We start from the raw sequence: 15053 nt of genomic DNA, 5'->3' as shown, positions 1-15053 counted from the left end.
TATACTTGCACGATTAAGATGTAGATGCACCATCCTGTTGAAACCAACAATTTCCAACTTTTGTTTTCATTTGTGTGACGTACATAGTCGTAATAAAAAGTGCTACTAGATACAGTGTGTACTTTTTCCACGGGCCATATAAGAAAGTATAGTTTGTGATAATTTCTCCGAAACAAAACGTTGTATTAAGAATCTTCCAACGGTGCTCAAATAGGGGCAATGAGACAGTATTTTTTGGGAAGAAGAAAACGGTAGTTCTAGGTTCTAATGTAAACCCGAGTGTCTTCAAAAAGTTGATGATCGAGTCCAATACTCTACAGAATTCCTCTCGCTTTTGAGGTTTCGACTAGAACCAGCAGGATTATATTATGCCAGTAGAAAGGTCAGATTACCGCAACTTACAACGCCACCTGAACCACTGAATTCATTACTCCTTTCAGGGCAAAACCCTCTATCGAAGCATTTCTTGCAGAATATTCAACAGTTATAAACTGATGTGTATTCCAAATGACATAATTTTTTGGTGCAAATATAATATAATCCAAATTTTAAGGTATTATTTTTTTTGTAACCAACATCATACACATCCATTTCAACATGTAATTACGAATACGAAAATTATAAACAACCCGTGCGAAGCCGGGTCCGGCAGCTAGTTTTACATAAAAATACCTAATATAAGTAGCCCCCCTTAACAGTGCCTTGCGTGCCCCCAGTTTGGAAATCATTGATGTATCATAAGAACTCATTTTCACCACAAATCTTTATTTTTAAAAAAGTTGGCCTATGGTAAATCAAGTGCGGCGGACACGGGGGACATCTACAAAGTCTTGATCTGTCATTGTGATGTTGTTGGATGCTTGTTGCTTCTTGTTAACAAATTAAACTACTCGGTTTTTGTATGATATTTTAATGTCAGCTATTTCTTATCCATCATTTCCATGTCAACCGTTTACAAGGAGATCTGATCTAAAGTTATACTATAAATATTACAGTCATGTGACATTTGTCTAATAGGTTTTGATCCATCAATCATTCACAATGAGCTCGAAACAACTCAAAATCTCTGACAGGGATATACTAAGTTCCCTTACATCTGGGAAAGTCACAGAAGAAGAAAATCCTAGATTTGAAAAAAATATAATATTGAGCTCAGATGTACAACTTTGCCAAAATGTCGATGCCGTACATTCTCTTGTAACATAGTTGTGCATTTTGATTTGTTCCGCATATATTTTAGGATGACTCCATTGTTGATGAAGTTGTGCATTATTTATCACCCGCATCGATGTCGGTTATATCGGACAAAACAGCAACGCAAGAAGAATATTATGGTGCATATGACTATGCATCTCCCACATTTATGCAGCAGTTGCATGAATATGGACTCCACACCATTGCATCGTATACTGCAAGCACATCGTTTGTACCATCCGAACTTCAGAGAACTTTGGCCATAGTTAAACCCGAGGCAATACACTACCAAGATGTCATTCTGAGAGCAATTGAATATGCTGGTATAAAAATCATACACGTGAGCAGTTCAATAACAAACTAAAGATGATTGCATAATAATTGTTCTTTCAGAAAAGACGTATTCATCTAACTCCTGAACAGGTATCCGAAATTTACTCACAACATTATGGAAGCCCAAGCTTTCCACATATGGTTATAAAAATGAGCGTTGGGCCAATATTATCTCTTTGCTTAGGTGGTCTTGATGTTATCGACAAATGGAAAAATATGATAGGGAATAACAACGCTATTAGTTCAGAATGGTTTTATCCTATTAGCATGAGGAAGCGATTCGGATTGCAGAGAAACATTCCGGATTCTTTACATGCGTCGGAAAATTTGCCCGCTGCACTTAAAGAAAATAGATATTTTAATCCCGACAGTAAGAATATTTACTGATTTACTGATATTTACCTACTATACGTATGCATAATGCAAAATGGATATCATATTAAGAGACCAAGTAAAAATCCATTTGCATTGTTTGCATTAACCATTGTTGCAGCAACCTATAAGTTTCAAACTGCTTATTCAATGGTTATGTTGTGCTAAATAATTACTCTCTGCCCTGGTTATGTTTAAATTTGCAAGTGCAAATCGTTATTACTTATTTGGGTCCATTACTGTTAGAGCTGTTGTCATGCTTCACCCATACGCTATAAAATGAGGACCCATTTCATTTCTCGGTTTTCTCTGCATTTGCAATTGTATATCACTATATGTCAGTATGAATAATTCGTCAGAAACCTTTTTTTTAAACAGTCAAATTTAATAGACTTTTACTTTAACTCCTTTCCAACCGCAATTTCATGAAGAAAAAGCAACATTACCAACTTAATAAAAAGCTTTATTATATACACGTTATAAATAAATTAAACAAATATAGCAAACGAGCTCCTGGGTATGGCTATAGCATGTGCAAAACGAAATTTTAAACCTGATGTTAGTTTTGCTTTTATTTAAAGTGTAGATGTATGAAATTTCATTTGAATGCCTCCATAAATAAGCTGCGCATGCGCAAAACCAAATTTTGAAACTGGCGTTAAATTTACTTTTATTCCAAGTGGCTATGTATCAAATTTTATTTAAATCCCTCCATAAATAAGAAAGTTGGCACTGCGCATGCGCAAAACCAAATTTTGAAACTATTGTTAAATTTGCTTTTATTCCAGGTGGCTATGTATCAAATTTCATTAAATACCTTCATAAATAAGAAAGTTTGCAATTCGGTCTATAAATGGTCGAGATGCGCAAAGGGCACTGTGAATGCTGATCGATTAGGTTCAACTTTTGGAATTCTGTTTTATATGGCTAAAGCTATGCGCATATTGAATTTCATGCAATTCGGTTCATAACTAACGGAGATGTCAAAAGGGCCTACTTTATTTTCTGGGCTGCATTGCCAATTCACGAAATCCCATCTACAAGTTTAATAAAGAATCCACCTGCAAAATTTCATCGTAATCGGTCCATTCGTTTATGAGTTATCGTGCTAACGGACGGACGGACGGACACAACACAATTATAAACTCGCTAAGAGCTCGTTAATAAAGGATGCTTGAATCAAGTTTTAAATATTCAGATTTAGAAAGTTATGCTGCCGAATCTCTATACGCAGTGCAGTCGTGCAAATATAGTAAGTGAATGACTTTGAGGGACGTGCAGTTTAGGCTCAAGTCTATCACATTTGAGCTAATTTTTTATTTTATTTTATATTTCTATTTGCAATCAGTATAATTTACATTACTATAAGCAAATATGTTGCAATGTGTATGCGTTGCGTTGCGGTGGACACGACGCATACACATTGCAACATATTTGCTTATAGTAATGTAAATTATACTGATTGCAAATAGAAATATAAAATTAAAAAAAAAAAATTAGCTCAGCTAATGTAGGATTACACGTTTTCTTGAGGAAATCATGACCGCGCGCATTTCATTGGCAGCGTAAAAAAATGGAAAGAGATATAAAAAAAACTTATAGAAAACACATTACCAATAAAACGATTAATTTTCTACAAAAAAATCTATGTAAGAATAATAAGCATTTATTTCCCTAAATGGCAAGTAAGTGCTCCGGCATCAGCGGTCCAGACGTGCTTTTTAACGATTCATTCGTTCCCGCTTTCAGATTCGTTTTGAGCAATCGGCACAGTATTCTGCAAAAATTAGACTAAACAAAAAAAAAAGATTTTTGTACAAGCAAATAGACCAAGTAATTTTCCGTAAAACACTCCGCCATGACATATGACTATCTTGTTGAATTAAATGAATGCGATCGTGTCATCGTGATATTAATCAGAAAACATTTCAGGTTCCATTAGCGCAAGTGCGATAGACAGAGCCTAAAGGGGTCGCCACACTGAACGCGGTCTGCCCGCCGCGGGCAATCGCTTGCGATCAGCCGCGCGGTCAGGGCGTCGATTTCCGAAGATGTGCTTTGTTCACATCGACTGACCTTGATGTGAACGTGAATGTCACTGCATTCTCGAACCTACCACATCGAGCGAAAAGTTGATCGAACGCAACGACTGGTCTAGACCACTCGTTGCGTGAAAGTCATGCGCAGTAGCAGCTATAGGGCGGATCTTGCAGCTGTTTTGCTAGGGGTTATTCGGTGCCCTAACCTATACATTCACATATTTTCTGTGAAATAAAACATGGAATTGTTAGAGGATTTTCTGGTTATTAATAATAACAGTATCCTTAATGTAAAAACAGAACAAAATACAAAACTGACAAATGACAGTTCAATTCTTGTCTGTGATTGGTTAGCGCATAAAGTTTGTCCACGATTCGGGAATGCAGCTAAACTTGAACTTATCCCTATCGTATACGATCATGACGTCATGGCAGCCGGTCACATCACATGCACATCACGGAGCATATCGACTAACTTCGGGAATCGATACCCTGGTATGTCACACAGGATGCGGTCCACGCCGCGATTCGTAACAAAATTTAATTAGTAGTATAGTCTCGTTCATTATAGCATTAATGAATATCAAAATTCTTCCTCTGACGAGGAATTATTCTTGATCGCAGCTACCCTTGATAGTGAATCGCGAAGGCGCTGCTGGGTGAACAAGATTAATCAACAACGAAGACAGCCCGGCGACTGTAGCTTGCAGACAGACTAAACACTTTCACTGCCTGAGTGTACCACTCTGATATCTCGTTTCTGATTGGAGACCGCCCGCGACAGACCGCCAGAAACAGTTGGCGAGGCGATCCAAATCTGTCCGCGCGACGGATCGCGAGTGGACAAGCGCCAACGGTTGCCCGCGCGACAGACCGCGTTCAATGTGGCGAGACCTTTTAAACCTTTGATTATAATCAAAGGCCTAAACTTGACGTCTCTTTTCCTTAGAAGCAGTTTGTAGGCATAGAGAAACCGCACGAGTTTGGAATCTTATCAACATATTTTCTTTGTAATTTTAATTCTATGATGGCCATTTTCACAAATTTAAGCAAAACTTCCTTAAAATCCATGTTAATGCGTGACTGGTTGTCGTAGATTTTAAGATAAACTCAGCTTGTAGTACCTACATATTTCTATTCTTACACTATGATATAGCATATATGTTGTATCCCGCCGAAGATCAAATTCACCGTTTCGATTCTGGTCGGGAAAATATTGCGTTGCCAATACTTGCACACGTTGAATAAGTGTTAGTAAACACGAGGAAACCTGATAGTAATATAACAACCAACGAATTATTGAAAAACCTTACAACTTTATTTCGAATGACTTTTTATTATTTTTCTTACATTTGCTTCATTGACATTCGCCTACTCATATCAAAATTATTAGCTGTGTTGCGACATTCTCCCACCTGAGAAACACTTTTTTTTTCAGAAAGTTTTTCTCACAATTTGAAACCTACCTACATATTTAACAAACTCTTTGTGGCATTTTAATAATACGGCCACTACGTGTAATCCTACAATTATTACAGTCCTTATAATCATTTGAAACTGACTCTGTCTGCTTATCTTTAAGAAATCTTGAACTAGCTACTTTCGACTTTTCTTTTGTCATCTCCTGAACAGTAACAGCTTCGTTATCAAACTCTGCTTCAAGCTTTTCTTCTGGAACATTTGTATCACACTCCTGTGGATATAGTCTTCGATGGACTGGTCTAAGCAGCTCACAACGTGATTTTTTAATTTTCACCTTTTTTCTACCCACTAATATCCAATACCATTCCCGCAGCACACCAAACAAACCTTGGACTCCTAAACGACAAAACTCCTTACGTTTCTCCAAAATCAAATTCTGAACTGGGTACTTACTGGGCAAAGTAAGATATCTGTAGTCGTTTGTCTCATTTGGTCTATTTGCTACTTTCAATTCAATTCTAATTAAGGCAAATTCATTGTCTCTGGGCTTCAAACTTTTAATCTGAGTATTGCCAGAAAAACACTCTTTTTCCGCCTCTTTTACTTCTTTCACATTTACCTGAACATTAATAGTGTAGGGCCATTTTTCTTCACATACATATAACCACCGAGGTCCCTCCCACCATTTTGACAAGTTTGTTAAGTCTTTGACCCAATTTTGGAATGCTACAGCCGTCTCTTGGTCTACTTCAGTGTCCCATGTAATGTTTTTAGCCCAAACCTCTTGTAACCATAATTTTGGTTGTAAAGTTGCAAGACAAATGAAGCCTATGGGACCAAAAACGTTTTGTGCCATACTTAATAGTTTTCTCTTTGTCACAACGATATCTATTTCAATTGTGCTCCAAGTGTCATTTAAACACCACACGTCTTTCTCTTGAAACCATTTTAAGCCAAGCATTAAAATATTATTTTCAGTGCCACTTAAATTTCCCGAAAACTCCCAGCCCCTTAAATCGCATGGCGCTTCTGCCATGGCCTGTACAGATTCTTTGATGAACTTATTTACATCATTTCTACTTGACCCACTGGCTACGCAGTTGTTAACATAGAATGTACTGGCAAGTTTTTCTATTGTTTGTTGTGGATATTCACAACCAAGTAACATACCTTTTTCTTTAAAACAGAATTGTTTGCTGTCGTTTGAAACCGAACAAAATATGCATTTTACCGTACTGGTGTTGTTTACTAAACCAGCGGCAATCATTATACCCGCTATACTCGCTTTAGAGCTGTGTTTTTCATCACTGAAGGATTTCGATTTTTCGTATTTCGATAACCCGAAACCGTCGCTCGCTAGAACAATTCTCTGCTCGTTTTCAACCTCTGATCGCAAACAACGTAACAGGTTCTTAAGTCTTATCTCCAATGGTGACTCACTATTACGGTCACTTTTTTGTACACTCTGATTATCATCTAACTCAGCTTCAACATTACGACATGAATTATATGTCGACCTATGCCAAATTCTTAACAACTCTTGTGGCAGGCACGACTCCATCAGTGGAAACAAAACAGCAGCGTATTTATCAGAACTGATGCCCAGAGTGGCAAGCGCTCTTAACTGTGTCTCTATCTGATCATATAATTTAGTCAAATCCATTTTTTGACGCGAATCATTACATTTTAGAACTAGTCTTAGCAACTCGTGCACGTAGAACTCTATTTGCAAATCTCGCCCAAAACTACTTTTCATACACTCAATAATTTTATCGTAGTTTTCGCCAAGACTTGGTAAACTCTCTACTATCTGACGCGCACGACTGCCTGGAACTGTAGCTTGTATCAAGTACTGGATTTTGTCGCAGTTTCCTATCCCACTATCGCTGTGTATTTTTTTAAACTGAGACCAAAACCCTACCCACTCTCTTATGTTTCCATCATATTGTTTAAATTGCATTCGAGGTAGTTTAAATTTGTCCTTACCTGGTGTAAGGTCAATATTTACATTACCCTCGCTGCCATCTCTAATAACTGGTCCTACTGCAGGCTTCAACAGACACCTCTTCATTCTTAACTTAAGTTCTGTAAACCGTTTCAAGTAGACCTCTCGTTCATCCATAACTGGTCTTACTGCAGGCTTCAACAGACACTTCTCGATTCGTAACTTAAGCTCTGTAAACCGTTTGAAGTAGACCTCTCGTTCATCCATTTCTATCAACAACGCGTCCTCCTCCACGTCTTCTTCAAGCATTATGTCATAGATCCCATTATCACAGGCATTTAAACTGTCCCACTTGGTCTGTAAGCACTTCCAAAATAGTTCAACATTGCTACTCACCAAAGGAACTTGTATTAAATGTCCGTCTAACTCATTTGCGATCTTCATAAAGGACGCGCGGAGAACTCTCTGATTTTTCCTTTTTGATTTCAGGTTGTCAACCATTTTTACCTCTGTTTACTTTTCGTACGTACACTTATTCTTTTGCAACTGTATTTACACGCAATGTCCAGTCACGGTCGCCAAAAAATGTTGTATCCCGCCGAAGATCAAATTCACCGTTTCGATTCTGGTCGGGAAAATATTGCGTTGCCAATACTTGCACACGTTGAATAAGTGTTAGTAAACACGAGGAAACCTGATAGTAATATAACAACCAACGAATTATTGAAAAACCTTACAACTTTATTTCGAATGACTTTTTATTATTTTTCTTACATTTGCTTCATTGACATTCGCCTACTCATATCAAAATTATTAGCTGTGTTGCGACAATATACCTAGTAACTTTTCAGTGGTAATATGAACAATTTATAAACCGTTCCTATTGGTTTTAGGTGTTATTGAGCCGTTAATATGCGAGGAAGGAAATGTAACTGACTATTGTAACTTGTATGTGAATCCCACGTTATTAAAAGGATTGAGTGAAACGGTTCGTGTTAAACCTGCAGATCCCATATGTTATTTAGCAAATTGGTTGTTGAAAAATAATCCCTTCCAACCACAATACCCTGAAGCAATAGCAATATTACCAACTTAATAAAATGCTTTAATATTGTTATCGACGCTTTTTTAATAAAAGCATGCTTACCAAATCAAGTTTTATAAATTTTCGTATATTTTATTAACTTTGCTATCTGTATGTATAATTTATTTTAAAAATGGATTTATTTATATCAACTGTAATAAAACTGTAAGTTTTGGAAATAGATGGAACCAATCTTAAAAAATTCTTCAACTTGTATATAATTTTCCTTTCAGCAACATTAATGGTGGAATTTTTTTGCTTTTACATTAAGTTTGGCACACTGTATCTATATAAGCTTTTGCTTCTTAATTCCTGTACAGTAATTTCTACCGCTCCGTTTAATTGCAAGTTAAGTTTTTTGTTACTCTCTCTTTGATTAATTATAAGGAGGGGGGGATATTGTTTCGCTTTCCCGTAGATACGTAACGAATCCGCTTGTTTGCTATTCGCGCTTTGGGAAATTGCTGTACGGTTTATAGTCTAAAGAGCCCATGACTGCCAGACCTAAGTTATTTTATGAAAGCTGAAAGCTTCTCAGTGCATGCTTCCAACACAGGTACCTAAGTACAATACAATGCGGAGTACTATGTGCTTTGGACTATCGTGGCTTTGGCACGTAACAGTATCTGTTACTTATATCTTTGATATCAAAGATGTATAAAAAATGGCGTCTGGTCCATAATTTTCATTTTATATTTGGAAATGCATTGAATTGCTCACATCGTTTTTGTTTCCACCAAACAAATATCGAGTTTGCAAATCTTTGCCAACAATTGCATTCATTTTGCCCGCTTTACGCCTTTAGACCACACATTTTGTAACATTTCCATGTCTATTTTGTTACCAAAGCAAGCAGCACTGATACGTCTTATACTTCTACGTTCGGGAAGTATTCTTGGCTGTGTGGGTACATAAACATCCCCCCCCCCCTTCCCCGGAAGAAGCTGCTAAATGACGAACTTCCATATCGCTGGATCGGGCATACCAGTACACATGACTACACAACACATACTCCTTTTTGCTCACGACCCACATTTTTCTGCCTAATAAAAGTAATCACAGCACAACAGTTTTTTTGTCTTTCATCTTTTAACGTGACCGCAACCTGCAGCATGGATATTACTCTCGCCAGGAAAGATTGCCGGTCACAGCACATCTTATATCGATCTACAATCTATGTTTTCCTTAAAATGCGAGCGACTTCCGGAATAGGATCGTGCCAATGTTGAACGCAAAGTTTTTTTCGTTTAACAATGACCCGATACTATCGCTCGGAAATCGCTCGCTTCTTAAGAAAAACATAGATTGTAGGCCGGGATCAGGTGTTGTGACCGGTAATCTTTCCTGGCGAGAGGTTTAATAACAGCAACTTCAACCCTTTTATTTTATATAATCATCAATCATCATAATATTTTAATGTTTACAGATTGAATGAGAGGATCAATGATATTGTTGCGTCCCCAAACTAGATATCCTTTCGTTTTTCCTTTAATGAAAATACCCTGTACATAACCGTTTTGCCTTGCCTGTATATATTCCTATTTGTTACGTGTGCGCGCATGAGCCGCAATTTGTGTACTCGTACGTAGCGCAGAATTCGTCTTCGTCCGATTCTTCGCCGAGAAGCCATCGACTCAACAACGTTGAGAATTCGCCGTTCATCAATGCCCGATTAGCCTAGTCGCTCGCATATAGATCTCGATCGATCCACAACAAATCAAGATGTCGCCGCGCAACATCGTTATTAAGAAGCAGAACGTCAGCACCGCACATCATGAAGATTTCGTTGTAACAAAATCGACAAATTCGACAAAACCGTAGAAAAGAGCAATCTCTGTCATTGCAATTGCAAGAAACAACACTAGCCGTCGTGCCTACGTCAACCAAGTTTAATAGAAATTCATTTACTTTGTATTTTTGATAATAAACACGTTTATATTTTGTGTCTATATTATTTCGTTCCCAGCATAAACAAGGGCTTGGAAGTAATTCATAATTACAGTAGCACACTTACAATTAAATTCTTTGTTATCGAAGCCCCCTTTGTACGTTACAGATATTCTTTCAACATAATATGTGGAAATTGTGGGAAAATGAAGAATATCTTTACCCAAAATCGTCCTGAAACCTATATTTTCATGCCTACTTTCTGTCAGGAAATTTTAGTTTACCCAAAATCGTCATGAAGCCTTTATTTTCATGCCTGCTTTATTAGAACAGTCAAATTAGACCAAAAAATGGGCATTCCGTGCATCAAATTTTTTTCTTTTAAATTGGTAGGATGAATATGGTTGTGAAAAATCCAAGTTTTCGACATCCAAAGACCTGTGCGAGCGACACAGCACTTAAAAATATGTCATTTTTCTTAGTTCTTACCATTTTTTGGTTTTTCTAAGTTTTACTCCTGAAGGACCCATTTTAATGCAATTATTGTCGTATACGTTTTTGAACTAGACAAAATTTATGACAATTTAAGCCTTTAACGATCTCCGCAAGTCTTAGAGTTTCCGAGATACGGCGCTGCAACTATTTGTAAATTTGGTAAATTAGTTTTATTTGTTACTCAGTTGTAGGTTAAACGTTGATTAACAAGACAAAACGCAAACGGGTAAACGTCATGTTTAAACGCTACTGACTTGTAAAACTGACAGCAGACATGTAATAGTATATTGAAAGATAAGTGTTACAATGCGACCTATTGTAATACGACTATCTTGTGGCACGAGTGGCGACGCGAAGCGTAGCCACGAGTGTCCGCAAGATAGGAGTATTACAATAAAGCATTGTAACACGCGTTTTTCATACTATTTTTTCTATTTCGGTGCTTTAATTTAATTAAAAAAAATCATTATCAAAAACTATAGGGAACATTAGAACTAACATGTTTTATGTTGGGAACACTTTTTATGCCGTTAAGTTTTAGGTTGGCAGCGTAGTAAGACTGACATTTTGAAGTTCAAACATGGAAGTACCCAACGAAGTACCTACTTGTACTAACTAGTAACTGCCAACTTAAGAGATGAGTTACCAAAAAAAACGACTATAATCACTGTCTTTGTGCAACTGTTTTCGGCCGAAAACAGTTGTACAAAATCATCATTGTAACACCGAAATAGAAAATAGTATATTGAAAGACAAGTGTTACAATGCGACCTATTGTAATACGATTATTTTGTGGCACGAGTTGCGACGCGAAGCGTAGCCACGAGCGTCCGCAAGATAGAAGTATTACAATAAAGCATTGTAACACGCGTTTTTCATACTATTTTTTCTATTTCGGTGCTTTAATTTAATTAAAAAATCATCATTATCAGAAACTATAGGGAACATTAGAACTAACACTTTTTATGCCGTTAAGTTTTAGGTTGGCAGCGTAGTAAGACTGGCATTTAGAAGTTCAAACATGGAAGTATTGTACCTACTTGTACTAACTATTAACTGCCAACTTAAGAGATGGAGATGAGTTACCAAAAAAAAACGACTATAATCACTGTCTTTGTACAATTGTTGTACAAAATCATCATTGTGACACCGAAATAGAAAAAAAATTTTACATTATTAGCCAGGTAAGTGAGTTTTTACTGGCGATAGGAGAAGTTGACTGGCGAGCCTGTCATCTCCTAGAGCCAATAAAAACTATTACCTGGCGTATAATGTACAATATTTTTTTTGTTACTCATTTGTAAACAATAGTAAACGTAAATAATTAGTTCTTAAATTGACCTTGAAGAAATGTCTAAAATATCATGTGATCCATGTAACAGAGACTTCGCATTAATTCTGGCCAATGAAATTACTAGATTACTAACTTGTAAAATTTTTACAAGTCTGCTGTCAGTTTTACAAGTCTGCTGTCAGTTTTACAAGTCAGTAGCGTTTAAACATGACGTTTACCCGTTTGCATTTTGTCTTGTTAATCACCGTTTACAACTGAGTAACAAATAAAATACTATTACAAGTTTTATCACAATTTTCGTTTTTTTTTCGCAGAAACTAAACTTACCAAATATGCATGATGAATTGTTGTAAGTCGTGAGTCGTAATAAACTTGTTGTTGAAGAAGTGCCAAAAATTGCGGATAATGAAAGCAAATTAAATATTGATTTTTGTCTTTTAGTGGAAAAATATCTATGTTTATATGATGCCTTATTCAGTGATAATTCAAACCATAGTGTTGTGAGTAAGCTTTCTGCTACTGTCACAGATCTTCTATATTCGGTGTCCCTTTTGAATGGTCGAGCAAGATCAGGCAAAAGGAAAAAATTCACAGATTTCGCAAGCCATGCAACAGGTAGTAGATCTTGATGAAGAAGAAGAAGATGACAACTTTCTTATCATGGCAGAAGCTGGGGATCCAGAGCATATCAACATTCTAGCTCTTTTTTATGCGAAAAAAAGGATAATTTGATTAAAACTGAAGAATTTACAAATTTTTGAAACGCTGTATCTTCAAAACTATTAGACTTACAGAGCCGGTTAAGGGCTTGAATTGTCACAAATTTTGTCTAGTTTAAAAAAGTATACCACAGTAATCGCTTTAAAATCTGTCCTTCAGAACTAAAACTAACCAAAACCTAAAAATAATAGAAAAAATGGCGTATTTTCGAGTGCTGCGTTGCTCGCACAGGTCTAAGGATTTTTGACATCCATACTCAGCCTAATTTAAAATGAAAAATATAAATGACATATCTGATGCAAGGTATATTATGATAATTTGACTGGACTATATGTCACCGGCCCTATTCTTGACTCTACGTAGGTACTTATCAATGTCATTCGTATTGTCAACCAAAACGATGAACTTTGGTTAAATGATGTTCTTGACCGTTCGAGAATATTTCGAATTCGTAAATATCATTCGTTTTTACAACGAGCGCAATAAGCCACTCGAATTTATGCATTGTAACCTAAAATTTTAGAATAGGTTCCACGTTTTGTATAGGTACCTTGATAACTTGATTATATCAGAATGGATGCCTATCTATCTACACTTATTTACATAAATTTAGAAAATAATGAACATGTCCACCGTATTCAGACTGTGTAAAAATCCATTTGAGGAATTGAAGGATGAACACTGAACAGTTTATAAAAATGAAGCAACTTTATGCTTGATTAATTCCTTAAGCCAGACACAGATGGAGAGACTTGTCTTAAGACACGCACGTGTGTACTCCAAAATTTTCTGAAATCATCTTCCGCACGTTGATCACAACGCGCAGTGCGATGGTCTGTGGCCAGGAAAGTATATGTTCGCGGCGTTTTCTACAGTGGCGCAGATTGTTCTCCACGCCGTCTACCATGGGAGATTTATAAGAAACTGCAGTAAAGAGTCCTTATCTGAACTTATCGATATGTACCTCGTCCTACAGGAAGAGGAACCGTATCGTTTACGAAAAGTCTTTTTGTTCAACATTGGCACGATCCTATTCCGGAAGTCGCTCGCATCTTAAAAAAAACTTAAGATTGTAAATTGACACAAGGTGTGCTGTGACCGGCAATCTTTCCTGGCGAGAGTTATATTACTTTCGCCAGGAAAGATTGCCGGTCACAGCACACCTTGTGTCGATCGACAATCTATGTTTTTCTTAAGCCGAAAAGTCTTTTCGTTTAACATTGACACGATACTGTCCCGGAAGTCGTTCACATCTTTAGAAAAACATAGATTGTAGATCGGGATCAAGTGTCCTGTGGCCGGCAATCTTTCCTGGCGAGATGTTTATATCTGTGCCTTTGCTTTCATAAACACATTTGTCTAATTCTTGTTTCATCTTGTGAGATAAGTTTTAAATTGTGTTAGCAAGAATTTCATTCCAAAGGATATTATTTACAGGTTTTTTCTCAAAAATACTTAATTGTTAGAATTTGATCGGGATTAAAAAAAACGACAGGCTTCATTGTAAGAAATGACTAATAATTATAATTTATAATTATTTATTTTCACCTTAAGTATAAATTAACAGCTAGTAGATTAACAAATAGAGTATTAGGTACATAGTAGGGGAGCTAACACGAAATCCACTGAACGAGAATGATCAAAATTTTAACCGATGGTGTTCCATTTTGCCCTATCAGAGTATGCTAAAATCGATCGTCTGCCGCCTCAGGTCATACGACTTAAGGCGCTGCGGGTACTTCTTGTGCTACCAATTCTGAAAAGTTGTTTTTCGAGAAGATAAGTTATACACCAAATGAACAGGTTGGTAATAGCTCTAAAAAAATATTTAAAAAAATCGCGCACATTTGATAACTCCGTAAAAAAACAATTCTTAGTCGGTTTTTCACGAACTTTCTACGGATATAACTAGGTTACGGTTGGACGAATGATGCTGATTTTTTTTACAGACTGATGATAGGTACTACTAATGAATTAACGGTGTTTCGTTTTTAAATTTGTTCTCTAATTACAAGATTATCTTATTATCTTAACATTATAAGATATCTTATAATTAGAGAAAAAATTTAAAAAAGAAACACTCTCATAGTCATTGGCTGTACCTATCATTAGTCTGTAAAAAAAATCAGCTTCATTCTTCCAACGGTAACCTAGTTATATCCGTAGAAAGTTCGTGAAAAACCGACTAAGAATTGTTTTTTTACGGAGTTATCAAATGTGCGCGATTTTTTTAAATATTTTTTTAAGAGCTATTATCAACGTTTTCAT

The 15053-nt window shown here is 36.5% G+C and overlaps 1 protein-coding gene across 1 annotated transcript; it reads left to right on the top strand.

Annotated features, from left to right (window-relative positions):
- Window positions 1–985: 985 nt before the first annotated feature.
- LOC116167604 (nucleoside diphosphate kinase homolog 5-like) lies at window positions 986–8437 on the top strand. The gene is made up of 4 exons (XM_031483000.1): window positions 986–1185; window positions 1241–1534; window positions 1588–1897; window positions 8199–8437. Exons 1-4 carry the CDS (start codon window positions 1042–1044, stop codon window positions 8399–8401), a joined length of 951 nt encoding a protein of 316 aa, XP_031338860.1. The 5' UTR covers window positions 986–1041; the 3' UTR covers window positions 8402–8437.
- The last annotated feature ends 6616 nt before the right edge of the window (window positions 8438–15053 follow it).

The sequence above is a fragment of the Photinus pyralis genome, unplaced genomic scaffold (assembly GCF_008802855.1).
Source record: "Photinus pyralis isolate 1611_PpyrPB1 unplaced genomic scaffold, Ppyr1.3 Ppyr1.4_LG4, whole genome shotgun sequence".
NCBI classification, from domain to species: Eukaryota; Metazoa; Arthropoda; class Insecta; order Coleoptera; family Lampyridae; genus Photinus; species Photinus pyralis.
This window is presented reverse-complemented; position numbering and strand designations above follow the sequence as displayed.